Source organism: Hippopotamus amphibius, chromosome 6, assembly GCF_030028045.1.
Source record: "Hippopotamus amphibius kiboko isolate mHipAmp2 chromosome 6, mHipAmp2.hap2, whole genome shotgun sequence".
Classification (NCBI taxonomy): domain Eukaryota; kingdom Metazoa; phylum Chordata; class Mammalia; order Artiodactyla; family Hippopotamidae; genus Hippopotamus; species Hippopotamus amphibius.
Genome location: NC_080191.1, coordinates 70,206,071 through 70,224,351, shown reverse-complemented (window position 1 = coordinate 70,224,351; position 18,281 = coordinate 70,206,071). Strand labels below are relative to the sequence as shown.

The following is an 18,281-nucleotide window of genomic DNA, read 5'->3' as shown; positions in this document are numbered from 1 at the left end:
GAAGAGACCATACAGAAAAACACATTTTAAATGAATTACATTTGATAAAAAACTTTAGGGGTATGAAATTTTAAAATTAAGTGCTAAAATTGTACAATAAATATACACCCATGCTGTCAGTTCCCAATTGCCGAAGGTGAAAAACCTTAGCGGAAACTTCTTGTCTATCAAAAACTGGAGTAGAAACAGCATATCTTATGCAGCTTTTCATTGCCTTCTTGATTCCATGACAGGATACATGTTTATATTTGTAGGGTCCTGCTGTATCTGTTAACCACTACACCATTGTTCTTTAATATTGGTGGTTTACTTACATTACTAATCTGGAAGAGCATGCTTTAATTTTCCCCATTTGTAAATGGAAGCACTCAATCATAAGATTGTGTGGATTAAGTGATGTACTATTTGTAAAGTGTTTGGAACACATTTTTTTTAGTGCCTGATGTGTATTAGGGCAGTGATTTAAGTGCTAGGGATATTGTGATAAAAAAAATAAAGAAGAGTCCTTTTCTTTGTGGGGTTTTGTGTGTGTGTGTATGTGTGGTTTTTTTTTGTTGTTTTTTCTTTTGGTTATATTTAGGTGCTATTTAACAAGCTAACAAATTTAGCTTCTGTTTTGGGGATATGTAAAGAGTTGATCTTTAAATAAATGGGATAGATCTTTAAATAGATGGGATAGACTACACACTGATCCTACTACTTATAGAGATTAAGGTGAGCGTATTCGAAAGTGTCAGAGACCACCATATCTAAGGAGCTCTAAAGGGAAAAAAGTGTTCCTACTCCTTTATGCAGTTGGGGCTACTTAGGATGATGCAAATGTATGTAGTCTTACTAGGGTCCAGTTGGTGTATGTATATATATATATATATATATATATATATATAAAGTTTAGGACACATTTATAAAACTGGTAAAGTAAACTCCAGGGATCTAAGTTTCTGGGATCCTATTTGTCAGATTCGTAGCTTGGAACACTCTGCTCTGGAATCTACCCTTACTCTATTATACAAGAGAAGCTCAGGTTTTCCCACATGGATTTGTTATACCTAACTTTGAAGGTAGTAGGCAACATACACTTTTTTATTTATTTATTTATTTATTTATTTAATTGGCTGTGTTGGGTCTTTTTCGCTGTGCGCGGGCTTTCTTTAGTTGCGGTGAGTGGGGGCTACTCTTCGTTGTGGTGCGCGGGCCCCTCACTGCAGTGGCTTCTCTTGTTGTGGAGTGCGGGCTCTAGGCGCATGGGCTTCAGTAGTTGTAGCACATGGGCTCAGTAGTTGTTTCTCATGGGCTCTAAAGCACAGGCTCAGTAGTTGTGGTGCACGGGCTTAGTTGCTCTGAGGCATGTGGGACCTTTCCTGGAGCAGGGCTCGAACCCGTGTGCCCTGCATTGGCAGGCAGTTTCTTAACCACTGCTCCACCTAGGAAGCCCACAACATACACTTTTAAATTTATTAAGATCTTAGATCACTTCTGAATTTTGTTCTATTTGTTAGCTCACTAATGAGTAACTTTTGCTCATTGACAATCCTTGTGAAATAGGTGTTATAACCCACTGGAACCATCTTGATTTTTGTTTACTAAAATCCATTGTTATGAGGTAAGAGGAGATTCTATTTCTTAAGTAACCCAAACAGAGTATTCCAACATGTTATCGTTAGAGTTTAAAAACTTCATGGTTCATCTCAACCTGTAACTACCCAGGTGAACTGTGTGTGGATGAGCAGTGATCACTCACACAAGTTAAAATAATTGTTGAATGTCTTATCAAACTATCAGCAAATATTAAAAGTTATTTTTGAAAAGGAGTACGTTTTGTATTTAAAAAACTATTTGTAGTAGTAATTATGAATTGAGCATTGCTTTCTTTCTCCCCTTCTCCCATTATATTTTCAAAGACAGTAAGAATGGTGCTAGGGATAGGGTGTGCTAGCTGCCTTAAATAAATGGGACAGAAAATTTCCATTTCGTGTTTGAACTCTGGAGAAAAAAACTTTTTAGATAAAGTCATTCTTAAAACACACATGTGCATTCTCAGATTTTTTTTTAGATACAATCTAACAATAAGAGACAAAGCTCTAAAAATTTAAGTAGAAAATTTTAAGTGGAAAAATATAAAAATATATATTACACAAACAGAAATAAAAGAAGATAATCGTCTTCATGTCAGTAATAGATGTAATAGAATTCAGGGCAAAAAGGTGGAGCATAGGTGATCATATTATATACAGTAAGTCCTAAAAAGTATGTATATAAAAAGTAAAAAGTATTGTTTGCCATTGTGTAAAAATCTTTACAACCCTTATCTGAATGTGGAGTTTGGTTCTCTAAATATTACAAAAAGTGTGCGTGTGTGTGTATACACACACATAGACCCAGACCCAGACCCAGACTCAGACCCAGACCCAGACCCAGAGTTAGGGCCTTCTGAGTAACTGACTTGCCTTATCATTCAAAACTTCCATATCTTGTTCATTTTGATTTTTTTTTTTCAGTTTGATTTTAAATGTTATTTCTTCACATTTTCTGGTTCTTCTTTATTCCCCCAAGAATTGGATATTCAGTTTCTCTTAGTTTTCTTTTATCTGAGAAATAAATGTGTATGAGCATGGGAGATCATTTTATTAAATGTTTATTTTTAATGTATTTATGATTTGATCATCAGACTTTTTGATAAATAAAAATAAATTACTGATTATAGGTGTAAATGATTAAATAAATGCATATAAATTTATATATACACACACATATTTTTTCCTTTTTTCTTTTAGCACGGTGTTAGTCTGTATATTCAAGATAAAGAAGGCTTGTCAGCTTTGGATCTTGTAATGAAGGATAGACCAGCTCATGTAGTATTTAAAAATACTGGTAAGAAAATTCCACAAAAATATTCCCTTAAGTTACAGCCTAGAAAATCTAAATGAAATCTTATTGTTATAAAAATACTTGAGAAAATTTGTGTGTGGATATCTGCAAAGAACTTTTACTCTGGTATGTGTTGGTTGATAACTTTGGTTTTCTTTTAGGACAGTTTGGTTTATTTTACATTTTTCAGTTACAGTGTACATTTATGTGTTTAAGAGTAAAAACACAGTCTAAAAAGGCAGCTAGAATTGTAACTACTGTAAAGTCATTGATGTGCATTCAGAAAGTAACAGCATTTGAAGTAGAAGGGAAAAGGAAGTGATTCTTCCACCCACATGTTCCTTCTAATTGCACTTATCTCTTCAGTGTTTTTGCTCTGTGAGCTTTGGTAATGGAAATTGAGAAGAAGAGATTTAAATGAGGGCACTAGTTAATTTGCATTTTAACTAGGGAGCAGGCTAAGGAAGGACACACTCTTCATTTTTATTTCTATCTTGGACACTGTATTGCAAGTTACAGTTATAATTCCATTCAAGAACTGTATAAGCCTTCCAAAATAAAAATAAAGATTTATATCATAATTAGCTGTGATTAAGTTTTATCTCAGTTTAATGGATATTGGCCCAGTCCCTAGTGTGATTTTGCACCTATCAAGAGCGAACTATTGAAAGATGTTTCTGTAGAAATAGGAAGTAATATCATGTTTGCTTCATTTAGAACCTTTATATATAAATGTTTTAATAACATTTTACATTTATATAATTATATGTATTATTTTCATGGAAACTAAGTGGATATGGCAGGTGGTATTTTACTCACTTGGCAGTTAAATTTTAACCGCTAAAGAAACAAGGGTCAAATGTTAGATTGCTTACATTGGGACAGGCCTGTGCTGAATTGATTGGATTTTCTGATTTCTTTTCCTAGAGTTATATAATAAATTAATAGATTTGTAATTTAAAAGAGAGTGTTGGTAGTATCTTTGTAAATACAGTAGTTAAATTAGTTTTTGTGAAGTCATGTTTGAGGTCAGCTAATTAGTGGAGTATATCTATAATTAAACTACACTGATACTTGCTTAAAATGTAAAAGAGTATAAAAACTAATTTTCATTTTAGATCCTACAGATGTCTACACTTGGGGAGATAATACAAATTTCACCCTGGGTCATGGAAGCCAGAATAGCAAACATCATCCAGAGTTGGTGGATCTGTTCTCCAGGAGTGGGGTTTATATCAAGCAGGTATATTCAAGTATAATCTGAGTATTTTTAGAGATTAAAAAAAGCTTTTGTATTTGATAGCTTCTTTTCATTTGGATTATGTTAACTTTGTTGAAGGTACAGTAATATTTGAATGAAGAAGTTAATCGATAGAACTTTACTAATTCTTTTTAGATTTTTAGTCTTAATCATATTTAGACCGTAAGATATCATAAAACTATGAGATGTTTGTGTAACGAGTGTTAGAAATTAGAAGGCATTATACAGATGTTAATTTTTAAAAGATAGAGTTTCTGTTGATTTTCTAGCTTTTGTTTCTGTGTAAATAGAGTTCTTCAGATTGTTTCTCAAGTGAATTTGTTGTTGATACTCAAATGAAATTTGTTATTAGTTTTAGGTAAGTGAATCTGAGTTCTTAAATATAAGTAATTGTAAAATTTTAATAGATAATTGTAAAGTTTGGTCTTTGGCCTTATATCATTATTGTGGATGATATCATCCACTTTAGTGGATTTTGCTACTGTTGACATACTCTTTCTCTGTAACTGTGTGTGTGTGTGTGTGTGTGTAATTTATATCTCTAGCCTCAGCCTTTCTTCCTCTTGAGCTTCATTTCAGTTGTACTCTTTCAAAGTTTTTAAATTTAACTGTCTGAAGTGCAAAATTATTTGCCACTCCTGAACAGTCTCTACTTAATTTCTAAAGCTATAAATCTCATTTTCTGAATTCTGAAAATTATACCTAGGAGTATGTCTTTTGAATTCATCTCTATGTGATTTTTTTCCTGATGTAATCATTAGTGTCATTCCCCTTTTTATTCCCCCAGATATTTGGGTGATAAATTATATGTTCCGTAGAACACTGTTTTTCACGCCCAAAGTCAGTAGTTAATGTATTACAATTAGCAACTTAAAAAAAATAAAATAGAAGAGTTAAACTCAAGAGAATATTAAAATTTGAGAGGCCAGGAACAGGAGCCCACATGGGAATGATGAGTGACTAGAGAAGTAGAGAGTAGAATGGTGTACTGAAAGCTAGGATTCTGGCTGGCAGTCTACATAGACCTCGAGGGAACTTAGGATATTGAAAGGACCTGGGCTGGACCAGAGTCATAAGCCTGGGGTCAGAGTCTCTAGTAAATGTGAGGAAGGCTGTTAGAGCAAGGCTGGCAGCTCTTCCTCACCTAGTGCAGATCTTTTGGTAGACATCGCTTATCAATCACAGCATACTCTTGTTCTCCCTTCCTCCCTCCCTCCCCTCTCCCTCTTCCCTCCCCTCTCTGTTTTAAACTGAACTTGATCAGGTCCTCAGAATTCACCCATCAGCAGCCACTAATGATTGATCAGAGTTGAGACACTTAGAAAGATACCTTTCCTTTCTGACAGTACATGGTAGTCAGATTTCATGAGGTTAGAATTTTCAGGAGCAGAGACTTTTACACAAAAGTGAAGGAATATTGGTGGCGTTAGGAAGTGGGCTGATGGTGCCTTCTGATCCTAAGGTATATGTGTGATGGAAGAATTGAGCTTATTCCACTTGGTAGGGTTAAGGATGAAACACCATATCCAAAGAGAAAACTGCTTTTCGGTTAAGGCAGGAAAGTGAGAGTATTTTGTGAAGAAATTAAGGATGCAAGCGATTTTTTTTTTTTAAACCACAAAATGAGATTTGAAACACAAGCACTATGGATAAGTTTGAGAGGAAGGAAAGCAGTGTAAATTTCAGTAAGAGAAATAGAAGTAAGTTAATGAGAATATTTACTGAGCACCTGTTGTATAGAGAGCCCTATTATTATTAGCATAATATATTTCTGAGAATTAAGATGAAAATCCATGATCAGTTTCCTCTTTAAAAAATTTAGAGGTTTTAAAGTTGGAAGTCTTACACTCTTGTATTAGTTGTTTGACAGAAGTCAGAAATTATAGAATGGCATTCTAATATTGAATATAGAATTGAACAAAATATATTACTTCTGGTTTCGGAAAATAATTTTTCGCTTGCAGATTTCAACTTTGAATTACAAATATGAATACAAATTTGGGTTTTATTTTTAGACTTTTCAAGTATTGGTAGTACAGCTAAATAAGAAAATGACTTTTTCCATTACCATAGGCACATGTATTTACAGAACTTGCCAAGTGGTTTAAGGATATGTGTAAATAGAGCTTGCAATTCAGCTTATAATTTTCTTATTTTTTCAAAGGACCCTGACTTTCTAGAAAATAATTCTAGGACTTTTTATTTCTTAATCTTTTTTTTAATATCCTAAGTTAGAAATATTTATGGCTGGCATAAGAAAAATGCAAATTATTTTTAAAAATAAGAAAAAAGGATTTTTAGTAGTATTAAGGTAAGATGAGTATACTGATATATTGAAAAATAGCAAAGTGTGGCCTGCCGGTTAAGTATGTAAGTGCATGCATGTTTAAATAAAACTGCATGGTTCCATGTAGGTTTCCTATTACTGCCTTCTGCTGATGCAGTTCAGCTCTTTTAGTAACCTTATTTTATGGTAAGAATGTGTGAAAATGGAACTGTTCGTCAGAGGACAAGGAGGGTTCTGGGAAGAAGGTAGATAAGAAAGGAAGTGGGGAAAAGAGAAAAGCTTGAAAATCAGAGTAAAATTATTTAAAGCCATGTAATTATGTTAAAGATATATTAGATAAAGTCATAGATATAAAAAGGACATACTGTTTACCCCCCACTCCGTTTATAGGTGATGTTGAAAAAATACTCTTAAGGCATCTCCACTATTTTCTGTAGTAATATATAACTATTTGGTAATCTTTATGCTTCATAGTTGTACTCTGTTCAATTCTTGCTGTTTGAAGTTTTATGAAATTGGGAAGAAACTGGCTACTGCTTTTTGTAGTTGAATACTTAAGACTTGCATTTTCCTTTGTTTAGTCTCTTCTGTGTAACATATGCTTAATTCCTTCTAAATTTTTTTCCCTGAATGTAACTGTTTTTAGACATAGTTTGAAAATAGACCACCATATATTTAAAATTTTCATTACAAAAAACTTTAAACGTGTACAAAGTAAAGAGAATAGTATAATGAATCTTAATGTACCCATTATCTAGCTTAAACAATTAGTAATATTTTGTTATTCCTTTTTTATAAAATAAAGGATGTTTTATTCACAGAAGTTTAGTAATATTCTCTTGTTTTCCTGTAGGTGGTGCTTTGTAAATTTCACTCAGTGTTTCTGTCTCAGAAAGGGCAGGTTTATACTTGTGGTCATGGTCCTGGAGGACGATTAGGCCATGGAGATGAACAGACATGCTTGGTAAGTTATTATACAGTTTAGGTAACTTTGGTACAATTTTATGAACTGGAAGCTTCAGTTAACTAAAAAAATTTTTTAACCAACTATGAGGAGAAAATAATATCCTGACTGATAATGGATTTTAGAAGATCAGTTACTTTCCTGGTATATTATGTTCAAAATAAGGATTTAGATATTATGCAAAATTCTAAACATCAAAGTAAAATTATATCTTATAGCAAATGTTGAGTTAGAGTATATAAATAAGCTTTAAAAATAATTCCATAGTTGAAATTTAAAAAGTCAGACTAATTGTAAAACCCTTTTCCTGTAGTAGTCCAGGTTCTTATTCGTTTTTAGCTTCTCATTAAGGTATTTGTGGTCTAAAAATTGAGCTAATATTTTCATTGTATCATCACAAAATCTTATGCTATTGAAACTTAGTGCTAATTGGAAGAAACCTAATAATCATTACATTCAGGAAAATATCTCACTAGGTTATTTTTAAGGTAAGGTTTTTTGGAGGAGTACTGGCATACTCATTGATTAAGAGATCTTTAAAAATGAGAGCGAGCTATGGTAGTCACATTTTTTGAGGGTATGTTATATTCTAGGCATTGTTCATGCTTTCCATGCAGTATCATTACCTTGATTTAAGCCTTACAACAGCCCTGTAAGGTTATAGGCCTTATTCTCATTTTATACACAATGACAGTAATAATAGCACTCATTTATGAATAGCTTACTCTGAGCCAGAGACTGTTGTATTTTGTACTTACCAACTTATTTACTCCTTATACTGATCTTTTTATTATCTAATACTATTATTATTTTGTGTTCAGATGAAGAAAATGAGAGAAGTTGAGATTTGTTTGAGATCAAACAGCTGGTAAATGGCAGAATTAAGATTTGAACCCAGAACAGATGACTTTAAAGGAATATGATATTATATGTTTGGTTATTCATTGAAGGGCTGCATTGATTCTTGTATTTTTATTTATTTCTTTGCTACACTAATGAATACTTTGGCTGAAGAGCTCCCTTTATTCAAACCAAACAAACTTGCAGTTGGTGTATGATATGTGATAAGGGCTCAGAAATCACTTATTGAATAAAATTGTTTTATTGAAATGTCTTACTGGGATTTTATATTTTACTTATAAAGCATTGTCTATATCCTATTAAACTCATCTCTCCCTTGCTGAATTTTAGAGTTTGCCTATGATAGATACAGCTGTAAAGCAGTCATGTCATTTGGGATGTGGTATCATCAGATTCTATCTGTATTTATATAAATGGTTAATGTAGTATACTAAAATTAATTTTATTTTTTAGGTTCCTAGGCTTGTGGAAGGACTTAGTGGTCATAATTGTTCTCAAGTGGCAGCTGCTAAGGATCATACTGTTGTATTAACTGAAGATGGATGTGTTTATACATTTGGTCTAAATATTTTTCATCAGTTAGGAATCATTCCTCCACCTTTCAGTTGTAATATACCCAGACAGGTAAACTTCTCTTTTTTAAACAATAAGGTGACCGTTGCTATAAAACCTATATGGACAGAAAGATGAAAGGTACTGACAGAGTGTAGTGTTGTACAAGTTAACATTTGTTTGGAGTGAGAAAGAAAGCACTTGGGAAATTAGGCAGCAAATTGCCTTAGAATCAACTTGTAAATATTCATAAGCATGGGGGATCCAGATATTTTGAGTTTGAAACTTAAATGATTTTGAGGCCCTCCTTAAGAAAAAATACAAATTTTATAAGTAAAAAATGGGCCATGCATTGAGACACCCGGGAACTTAAGCTTATTGACTTTGTGGTAACTCTGTCTCTGCGCAGAAATCATACCTGGCAAGTTTATGTGAGGGAACATAGGTCTAAAAGCCACTGTTCTTTGTTCTCTTTTCCCCTTCCCATTTGTATAACCACCACCAGAGGGTGGCCTTTCCTCAGCATCAGAGACCTAGCACACAGGACAGGACTGGTGCTTTAAATTAATATGTTACTAGAATCATCACATATAACAAATGTGTTTTCAAATCATAAAATTTTGCATTTCGTGTGTTAAATTTCTTCAGTGGTTTAATCTTCTGGATTTAAAATGATCATAAGATACACATTTTTTATTGATATGGTTTAAAATCCAATGCTTTTTGATCCTGGATGGCTATTGAATCAACAGGAATTACTCCAAAACAATTAGAGGTAGTTTTTTATCTGTGGTACTTTTTAGAAGATCCATTTTCCCTCACAAGCTGTGGAATTTGTAGATATTTAATCATTTGGCAGACTTTTTAAGAATGGTAGATTTTAGTCCCATTTTTATTCTCAATGTGTAGCTACCTTGGAGCTCTGGGTTGATATGGACATATCCAGTATTCTTAAGTGGGGGCAGTTTTGTAACCCTGGAGCCATTTGGCAATGTCTAGAAACATTTTTAGTTGTCACAGCTGGGTGTAGGGGTGGGAGTAGTGCTACCGACATCTAGTGGGCAGCATCCAGGGATGCTGCTAAACCTCCTACGATGCACAGCACAGTCCCCTGCAACAAAGAATCTTCTAGTTCAGACTGTCAGTAGTGTCACTGTTGAGAAACTCTGCATGTGTCAAGTTTAAAAGTACCATATTTTCTAATGAGAACGCCTGTTTTGCATATGGCTTGTTAATAAAAATTTAATGATTTGGTTTTTATATATACTATGTCAGTTTTTTACCTGTTAAAACTGCTAACTTAAGGTGGCTGCATCAAGATGTCTTGTGTTCTGAGAAGAGTTGGGATCTCAGTTTTAGTGCTGAGATCTATTAGTGATGACTGCCGTTAGCACTTGAGGGAGGTACTGGCAGCAAGTATGCCAGATATTTGCTACCCTGGTCTTTTGGATCTTGTGCAAAATTCTGTTAGTTCATAGGTACATAAACTGAAGTCTTATTTGTCTTTTGAATAGATGCAGGCAAAATATCTGAAAGGAAGGACAATCATTGGAGTAGCAGCAGGCAGGTTTCATACCGTGCTGTGGACTAGAGAAGCTGTTTACACTATGGGACTAAATGGTGGACAGCTGGGTAAGAAATACATGATGACAGTATCTGAAAAATAAATTGTATTCTTAAGATGGATATTTTGTGATTTCTTTGTTTGTGTAATTTTTTAGGTCATTTACTAGATCCCAATGGAGAAAAGTGTGTAACTACTCCTCGTCAAGTCTCTGCCCTTCATCATAAGGATGTCGCTTTATCTTTGGTTGCTGCTGGTGATGGGGCTACTGTCTGTGTTACCACAAAGGGAGATATTTACTTACTTGCAGACTATCAGTGCAAGAAGATGGCTTCTAAGTATGTGTATTTCTGTGAAAGAAACATACTTGAATAATAATTCAACTCTTCTAGCAAATATCTGAGTATCAGATATTTTATGCTGTTCTCTGAAATGTCAAATGGAGAAAAGTGAATGGTGGGAACATCAGGAGTTTTTGCCTTTGATAATCTTAGTCTTTTGGCAAACATCCAGTGAATATATGTACAAGTTCTTTGTAGGTTGTAATACAATATTTCTGAATTATGATAACATATGGTTAAATATGACCTATAAGTTTCCCTTTTTTATGCTTCAGGTGCACAGAAGTAGATTAATCATAATTCTTGGTTTGTGACTATCATCATTGGTTCATGTGTAGCCTTTTGTATACTATACACTTATTTTAAAAAAATAATCATATTCTGTGGACCCTCTCCTCAGTTCAAGTATTTATACCTAACTGGTATATTTTCTTGTATTTGTGTAGCCAGTTGTTATCTGATAGTGTGTTTTGGTAACATGCAGTAAACAAGCAGTTGGCTGTCTAATCAAAAAGTCAGTTAAAGCAGGGAATTATAAGACAAAGGTTTAAGTGTAGATGGGTATACAGCTGGAGTTCTGTGTCTTTTGTGCATAAAGCATACTTACAGTGTGCTACCAGTTATTTCATTTTGAATGATTTAAGGAGCTGGTGCTTAAAAACAATTGTGAAGTAAGTTAAGGGCGGAATCCTATATTCTTCATACATTTTCAGTATTTTATATAGTTAATCCATATCTTTTGGTAGCAATTTCTTTGCTTTTCATATTGTGTCATTTTAAAGTATTCAGCTTTTATAGAAAGTTATTTTCAGACTAATATTTCATTTGTTTACATAATATTTCATTATATTATTACTATAGTAATAAATACAAGTAGAGAAATGGGTCTTTAAACAGATACAATAGCTCAGTTAGTGGAAGTAGGAGTGTGTAGGAATTCTAGAGAGTAGCCACCCAACTTTTAAAGTAATCAGGGGTTTGAATTGAAAATTTCATGCAACAGAATGTGCTTTTGCTAATATCAACGAGATGGTAACCTCATGAACAGATACCAGCCGGGAGATTAGCTCATGAGCAGAGGTCAGCCATCAATATACACAACTTATCTTCTGTGTGTAACAATTTTAAGGTTATCAATTGTAGGTCATATTTCAGTTATAAAAACATGAAAATGTAAACATACATGTTTCTTAGAACTGACTATGTAGGTTTCTTTCTCAGCAAGAGATGATTTGTGGAATGTTAGGTTTTGTTTTTACTTTACATTTGTAAGACTTGCCCTGATAATATTAAATTACATGAATATAAATTACAATCAAGTTTTCACTAAGAAAATTCTTTTGTTACAGTTTGTTACAACATAGTAATTTTGAAAATAAAAACATTTTAAAAAGGGGGCAAAATATCTGAAAGGGAGGACAATGATTGGAGTAGTAGCAGGCAGGTTTCACACAATGTTATATGCACATCATGTGTAGATATATGAAATGTATAATGATTTGGCTAGTGGATGAGTTATTAAATTAGCAATACTAATGATTTTTATGGTCGCTGCATCTACTTAAAGTTGTCCATATTTGTAATTAAGGATTTCTGTTTTGTTTTGAGGTTTAAATTTTTCCTGTTACAATGCAGATATATTTAGGAGCTTTTAGCCTTATCAGTTATTTAATCTAGAGAGAATGTGTACATGAGCAAGTGGGGTTTTAGATGTTTAATGTATGCATCTGTGTAGGTAGAGACTTTTGGGAGGGAAGGACTTGCCATAAAAAGAACTGATCATTGTGTAGGGAAACTCATCAAAGGAGGGACTAAGGATAGCAAAGCCCAAATCATCTTATTTCGCTTTTCACAGTAATCACCCTAAATTATTGTTTGAATAGTAATTTCTTTAAAATTGATTGTATATTTTAGAGAACGTGTTAATCTAGAAATTTTTGTTTTCACCCAGACAACTAAACTTGAAAAAAGTTCTTGTATCTGGGGGACATATGGAATACAAAGTTGATCCTGAACATTTGAAAGAAAATGGGGGTCAAAAAATTTGCATTCTTGCAATGGATGGAGCTGGAAGGGTGAGTATATATTTATGCAAAAGCACATAAATCTTGTTCTTGGTTGATAGCTGTAGGGGACCTGGAAATGTAAAACTGTTTTGCTGTGATAGTGACGATTCCTATTTACTTTTGTTTCTCTACTTATTTTTGACGTCCAGTATTAATTATTGATAGTTTGGAGCTGGTATTTCAAAGAAAATATGATGGCATTTAGCAAATGTTGCATAGTACTGCATTATTAAACTAGTTTAAAATTTCGTTTATTGTGCTTAAAATGGAAGTAAGGGATTTTGATAGGTTATTTGATATATACACTGAGTACTGAAAAATGATATTGAATTACATAAATATGAGATATATAACTACTCTTAGTAAAATGCTAAGCTGGCAGTATTAAAAATATGTAATTGGAAATTTTCTCTCAAATTTGGTTTTAAACAAATGTTCACATAATATATATATGCAGACATTATAACTATCATATAGAAAAGATAATGTATTTCTAGATCACTACGTAAAGAATCTCTGGGACTTCCCTGTTGGTCCAGGGATTTAAACTCCATACTCCCAGTTCAAGGGGCACGGGTTAGGTCCCTGGTTGGGGAACTAAGATTTTATATGCCATGTGGCGCAGCCAAAAAAAAAAAAAAAAAAAAGAGACTCTTACCTCTTTTCATTTAAGTAAATAAATTTCTAAATTTTTCTCTAATAAAATTGTCAGTTAAAAAATATGTATTATGCAGTAGAAGCACTGAAAAAATTTTACACCATGACTGGAAAAACACACATTGCTTTCTACTTCTTGTTTATAAAATAAAAACATACAGTGTTTCCTGAGGTTTTATAAAGTGCTATAAAAATTGACATTTTAAAAATTGAAGAATTAATCATAAAGCTCCACCTACTGGTACGTTACAGGCATAAATCTACTGTGGTTGACATTTTATTTGAGGGAATGTATTTAAGAATTGGAGGTCTAACTTGTCCTAAAAGAAGGAAACAGAAGCATGGAATTACATTTAAAAAGTTGAATATAAAAACATTTGACTTTGGGATGTATTTCATTTACATTAATAGGGATCTAGTTTGTTTGTAGGATATTTACTTCCTATAAAATTAATTACTTTCCTGTAAAAATGACAACCAAGCTCTGATGGAATCAATAAATCAATATAGTCTATTTTTTGTGTGCATAACTTTTGAATGAACTTGGCAGATACCATTCTGTGCTTTAGGTTTTTTAATTATGAGGGAATTGTGCTTTTAAAGATCAACAGTATTAATTTTTCAAATGAAATCGTACTTGGAATACCAATCTGTAAAGCAGTTGAAAGGGTTGCTGTTCTGGATAGAGCAGGATTGGGAAGCCCAGCACCCTGCCTCTCATCATTTTCCATCCCTGAACAGCAGCCCCTGAGCCATTTCTCAGAAAACGCTGTTTGCAGAACCAGGTGGAAACCATTGAATTCTATGATGATTTTTCTGTCTCTAAGACTTTGTTTTACTGGAATTATGCAGACATCTCTTTTTTTTTCCCCTTGAGAGTAAAGTTTGGACTTTCATAGGGTGGTTTACATTCTTATAAATACTGCATCAAGTGTGACATCCAAGTTCTAGCAGTAAGATTTTTGTTGTTCTTTAGCATTGTATCTGTTTGCCCCCAACAAGTAATAACTGAAAATTACTTCTTAAGAGGTGTGTCTTTGAAGCATTTTTAATGCTTCATGTTTGCTTGATATATTTTCTGAAAGACACACCATCTTGACTTACAGTATTTATCCTTTACTATGAAAGAATGAACACTGAGCATACTAATCAGAGCTTTTATTTTTAGAGGTAATCTCTTGATTTCATTTTTTGATTGTTCAATTGCTATATTGCGTTCCATTCCACTGTAATTTGGTTTTATCTTAGGTATTTTGCTGGAGATCAGTCAGCAGTTCTCTGAAGCAGTGTCGATGGGCCTATCCACGCCAAGTCTTCATTTCCGATATTGCTTTAAGTAGAAATGAAATTCTTTTTGTCACAAGAGATGGAGAGGGATTTAGAGGGAAATGGTTTGAAGAAAAAAGAAAGAGTTCTGAAAAGAAAGGTTAGTTCATATATGCGAATGGCATGTGAAAGTACCTTTTAGCTAACATTTAATTTTATAAGTATTTATCATTAGGTTTAACTGACAAGTGTTATTAGGTTTTACTCCTGTATCTCTTCTTTTGATTTTGGTTTGTGTGCAGGTAAACAAAGGGAATCGAATCCACTTAAATCTGGAGTTTTCAACCTTTTATTTGTCAGTATGCCCTGAAGTCATGGTACATTCCCATCAGTCACAGAGGCACACTATTGCTAATCTCTAGCCTTGGCTCTAGGGGCAGGGATATATAAAGTTTAAAAGAAAAAACTTCCCAGATGGATTTAAACCGTCTTCCAAGCTCCTTTTTTTCTCTCTCCCGAAATTGAGAATTGAGTGGCTTACGCTATGGGTGTTTTTGTTTTTGTTTTCTTACATATTTGAATATATAAAATTAAACTTTTATAAGGTATCTTAGGACTTAGAGGAAGAATAAGGTTTTTATATTCATTGAGAATTTTAAAAAGTACAGGTTGTTTTATTAAACAATTGCTGAATAATTGGAGACAAGTTTTGTTCATTCCTTGATGAATATAAAGGAGAGCTTTAATTATCATGCTACCATTGAAAATGGAAGTTATTCATTACATTGTATAGTTCATTCTTAATTATCTGATTACAAATTTACAAACTTGTGGATTACTTAACATTGTTTTTTTTTAAGTAATTGTTTTTGTTTTTTTATAAATTTATTTTATTGGCTGTGTTGGGTCTTTTTTGCTATTTGAGGGCTTTCTTTAGTTGCAGTGAGTAGGGGCTACTCTTCATTGTGGTGTGTGGGCTCCTCATTGCCGTGGCTTCTCTTGTTGCAGAGCATGGGCTCTAGGCGCATGGGCTTCAGTAGTTGCAGCACGTGGGTTCAGTAGTTGTGGTGCATGAGCTTAGTTGCTCCACGGCATGTGGGATCTTCCTGGAAGATCCTTTGTCCTCTGCATTGGCAGGTGGATTCTTAACCACTGTGCCACCTAGGAGGCCCTTAACATTGTTTTTTAACTTAGGTTAGCTTTTTTCTTTCATTCATAATTAGTAATCTGTTGATTTTTTTTTCCCCTTCCAGAAAAACTAGAATTAATTTACCTCTTTACATCTCATTGCTCCCAGCCTAGCCCAAATCACATCACATGGTCGACTGCAAAAAATAAGTTTATTTCCGCTCTTAATTCTGTTACCAAAGTGAGCTTTTAAGATCTGATCCTAATATTCCTGTGTTTAAAAACTCTTTGATGGTTTCCTCACTTCCTGAACATGGCCTACAAGGGTCCTGCTCTGACCCTTGTCTGCGTCTCTGAACTCCTCTTGAGTTCTCTCCCTCTCACTTACCACTCTGCAGACACACTGACATTCAGGTATCCAGTCTTGTCTGGCTGTGATTAGTCCCAGGGTCTTTCCTAATTTTTCACATCTCAGCTTAATTTATGCTTCATCAGAGATGTTTTCACTGATTCCTTAATCTAAACTTAGTAACCCTGTCTTACTTTTTCTCTTTGTATTTTCATCATGTAACTTATTTTTACTTGTTTTTATGTATTTATCTTTTGTGATTAATTTTTATAATGCTGATCTCCTATCAGATTGTAAGATGGCAAGGACCGTGATATAAGGTCCTTATATCCTTATAGTAGAATCCAAGGTTCCTCTGTATTTCTTAGAATTCAGTGTATGTCCTGGCACATAGTAGTCCCTCATTATGTCATCTATTGATTGAATAAATCAGTTATTATATGTTAAAAAATATATAAAAAATATATAAACAGCATTTATAATTACTTAGGAAATTATAAACATATTCTTCAAAATTGTAAAGCCACAAAGAAATGATTTTTAGATAGTTTATTGATTTGTCGTATTTTATTTCTTTATAGATTACACAGGTCTGTAAACATTTAAGGTGTATTTACTATGTGCCGAATATAGGGCTACGTTTTAATGATACAAAAATATATATGATGGGCCCCTGTTCTCAGACACTCATGAGTTTGTAGGGGCAATAGACATGTATGTTTATACTTCATGGAGACAAATACTAATGTGCACATAATAAGTTTTTTAAGAGCATAGAAATTAGAATAACTGAGTATCGGGAAGATTAGTAAAGTCCTGTGAGGCTGAAATAAGAGTGAATTTGAGAGAGTAACCAGAATGCAGGTTCGATTTGTAAGTGTCGGAAATCCTTAGCTGTGTCTTGTCATATTTAGTGGTCTAACTAAATTCATGATCTCATGCCCATGCATCTGCTTTTCAGTGTTTCTGAGTAAATGGTTATCTTTCATACCCCATATTCCGTCACCCTCTACATCCCATTAGTTACCAAGTTTTGTCACTTCCATCTTGAATATTTTTGAAATCTCCACTTTCTCTAGTTTCATTGCTACAACCTCAGTCTATAGTGTTCATCTTTTTCTGGACTCTTCGTTTCCTAAATGATCTCTTTGTCTTTATTTTTATTTACTGTAAGCATTTTTCATACTACAGTCTGAATCATTTCTTTGCGTGCACGTTCATATTTTTCTTTCATATCCTTGATCTGACTTGTAATGATAACATCATTTGTTTAATGTCTGCCTTCTCTGCTAGATTGTGTACTCCAAGGTGGTAGGGACATGCCTGTCTTGTTCACTACTGTGTTTTAGGGCTACACTGAAAAGCACTATATCACAGTAGCACAGTGTGGTCACTAAGATATTTGCTGAGTAAATGCAAGGAAGGGAGAGAAGAAGGGAGGAAGCAAATAAAATTTTTAATGGAAGCTGAGGAATTTTAAAAGGTAGTATAACATTGTATTTGCCTTTTAGACAGCTTTAATTGCCGTGTGGAGGATAAAATCTTGAATAATTGAGAATTGACCCACCAAAATTTCCTTTATAAGACAACCAATATATAGGGTGTAAATTATGTTGAAGAGAGAGAAGATGTAGTTCTTCAAAAGGACTTAATACAAAGATATTTCCATATTCTCCTAATTGTTTTTCTGTTCCTCTTACTCCTAAATCATTTTAACGGTTTCAATAGAGCCTTGATTAATGAAAGTTTATTTTTTTCTTTTTAGCAGAGATTTTATCAAACCTTCATAATTCCTCACCAGATGTGTCTTGTGTCTCTGATATAAATAGTGTATATGAAAGAATTCGACTTGAGAAACTTACTTTTGCCCATAGAGCTGTTAGTGTCAGCACAGATCCAAGTGGATGCAACTTTGCAATCTTGCAGTCAGATCCTAAAACAAGGTACATTTCTATATATTAAATTTCATTTTCAGAAGTAACAGTCACTGAGTTTTCTTTTGTTTTCAGTAGCTCCTGGGACAAATGTAATTGAAGAGCTTATTGACAAGTCTTGTACAGACTTCAGACATATTGATATAATCATGTTATCAGGTTTAACTCAAAGATGGAATTTGT

The 18,281-nt window shown here is 33.5% G+C and overlaps 1 protein-coding gene across 7 annotated transcripts in view; it reads left to right on the top strand.

Annotated features, from left to right (window-relative positions):
• IBTK (inhibitor of Bruton tyrosine kinase) overlaps positions 1-18,281 on the top strand; it is a 99,016-nt gene that overhangs the window by 12,124 nt on the left and 68,611 nt on the right. For 5 of the 7 annotated variants that reach the window (XM_057738054.1, XM_057738052.1, XM_057738048.1 and 2 more), the window contains 9 exons: positions 2,775-2,871; positions 3,987-4,111; positions 7,270-7,380; positions 8,695-8,865; positions 10,308-10,425; positions 10,515-10,695; positions 12,650-12,773; positions 14,670-14,847; positions 17,930-18,107. In XM_057738054.1, the coding sequence (XP_057594037.1) occupies positions 2,775-2,871; positions 3,987-4,111; positions 7,270-7,380; positions 8,695-8,865; positions 10,308-10,425; positions 10,515-10,695; positions 12,650-12,773; positions 14,670-14,847; positions 17,930-18,107 (1,283 nt within the window). The remainder of the gene's footprint in view (positions 1-2,774; positions 2,872-3,986; positions 4,112-7,269; positions 7,381-8,694; positions 8,866-10,307; positions 10,426-10,514; positions 10,696-12,649; positions 12,774-14,669; positions 14,848-17,929; positions 18,108-18,281) is intronic. The other 2 variants (XM_057738053.1, XM_057738051.1) reach the window with 1 other exon arrangement.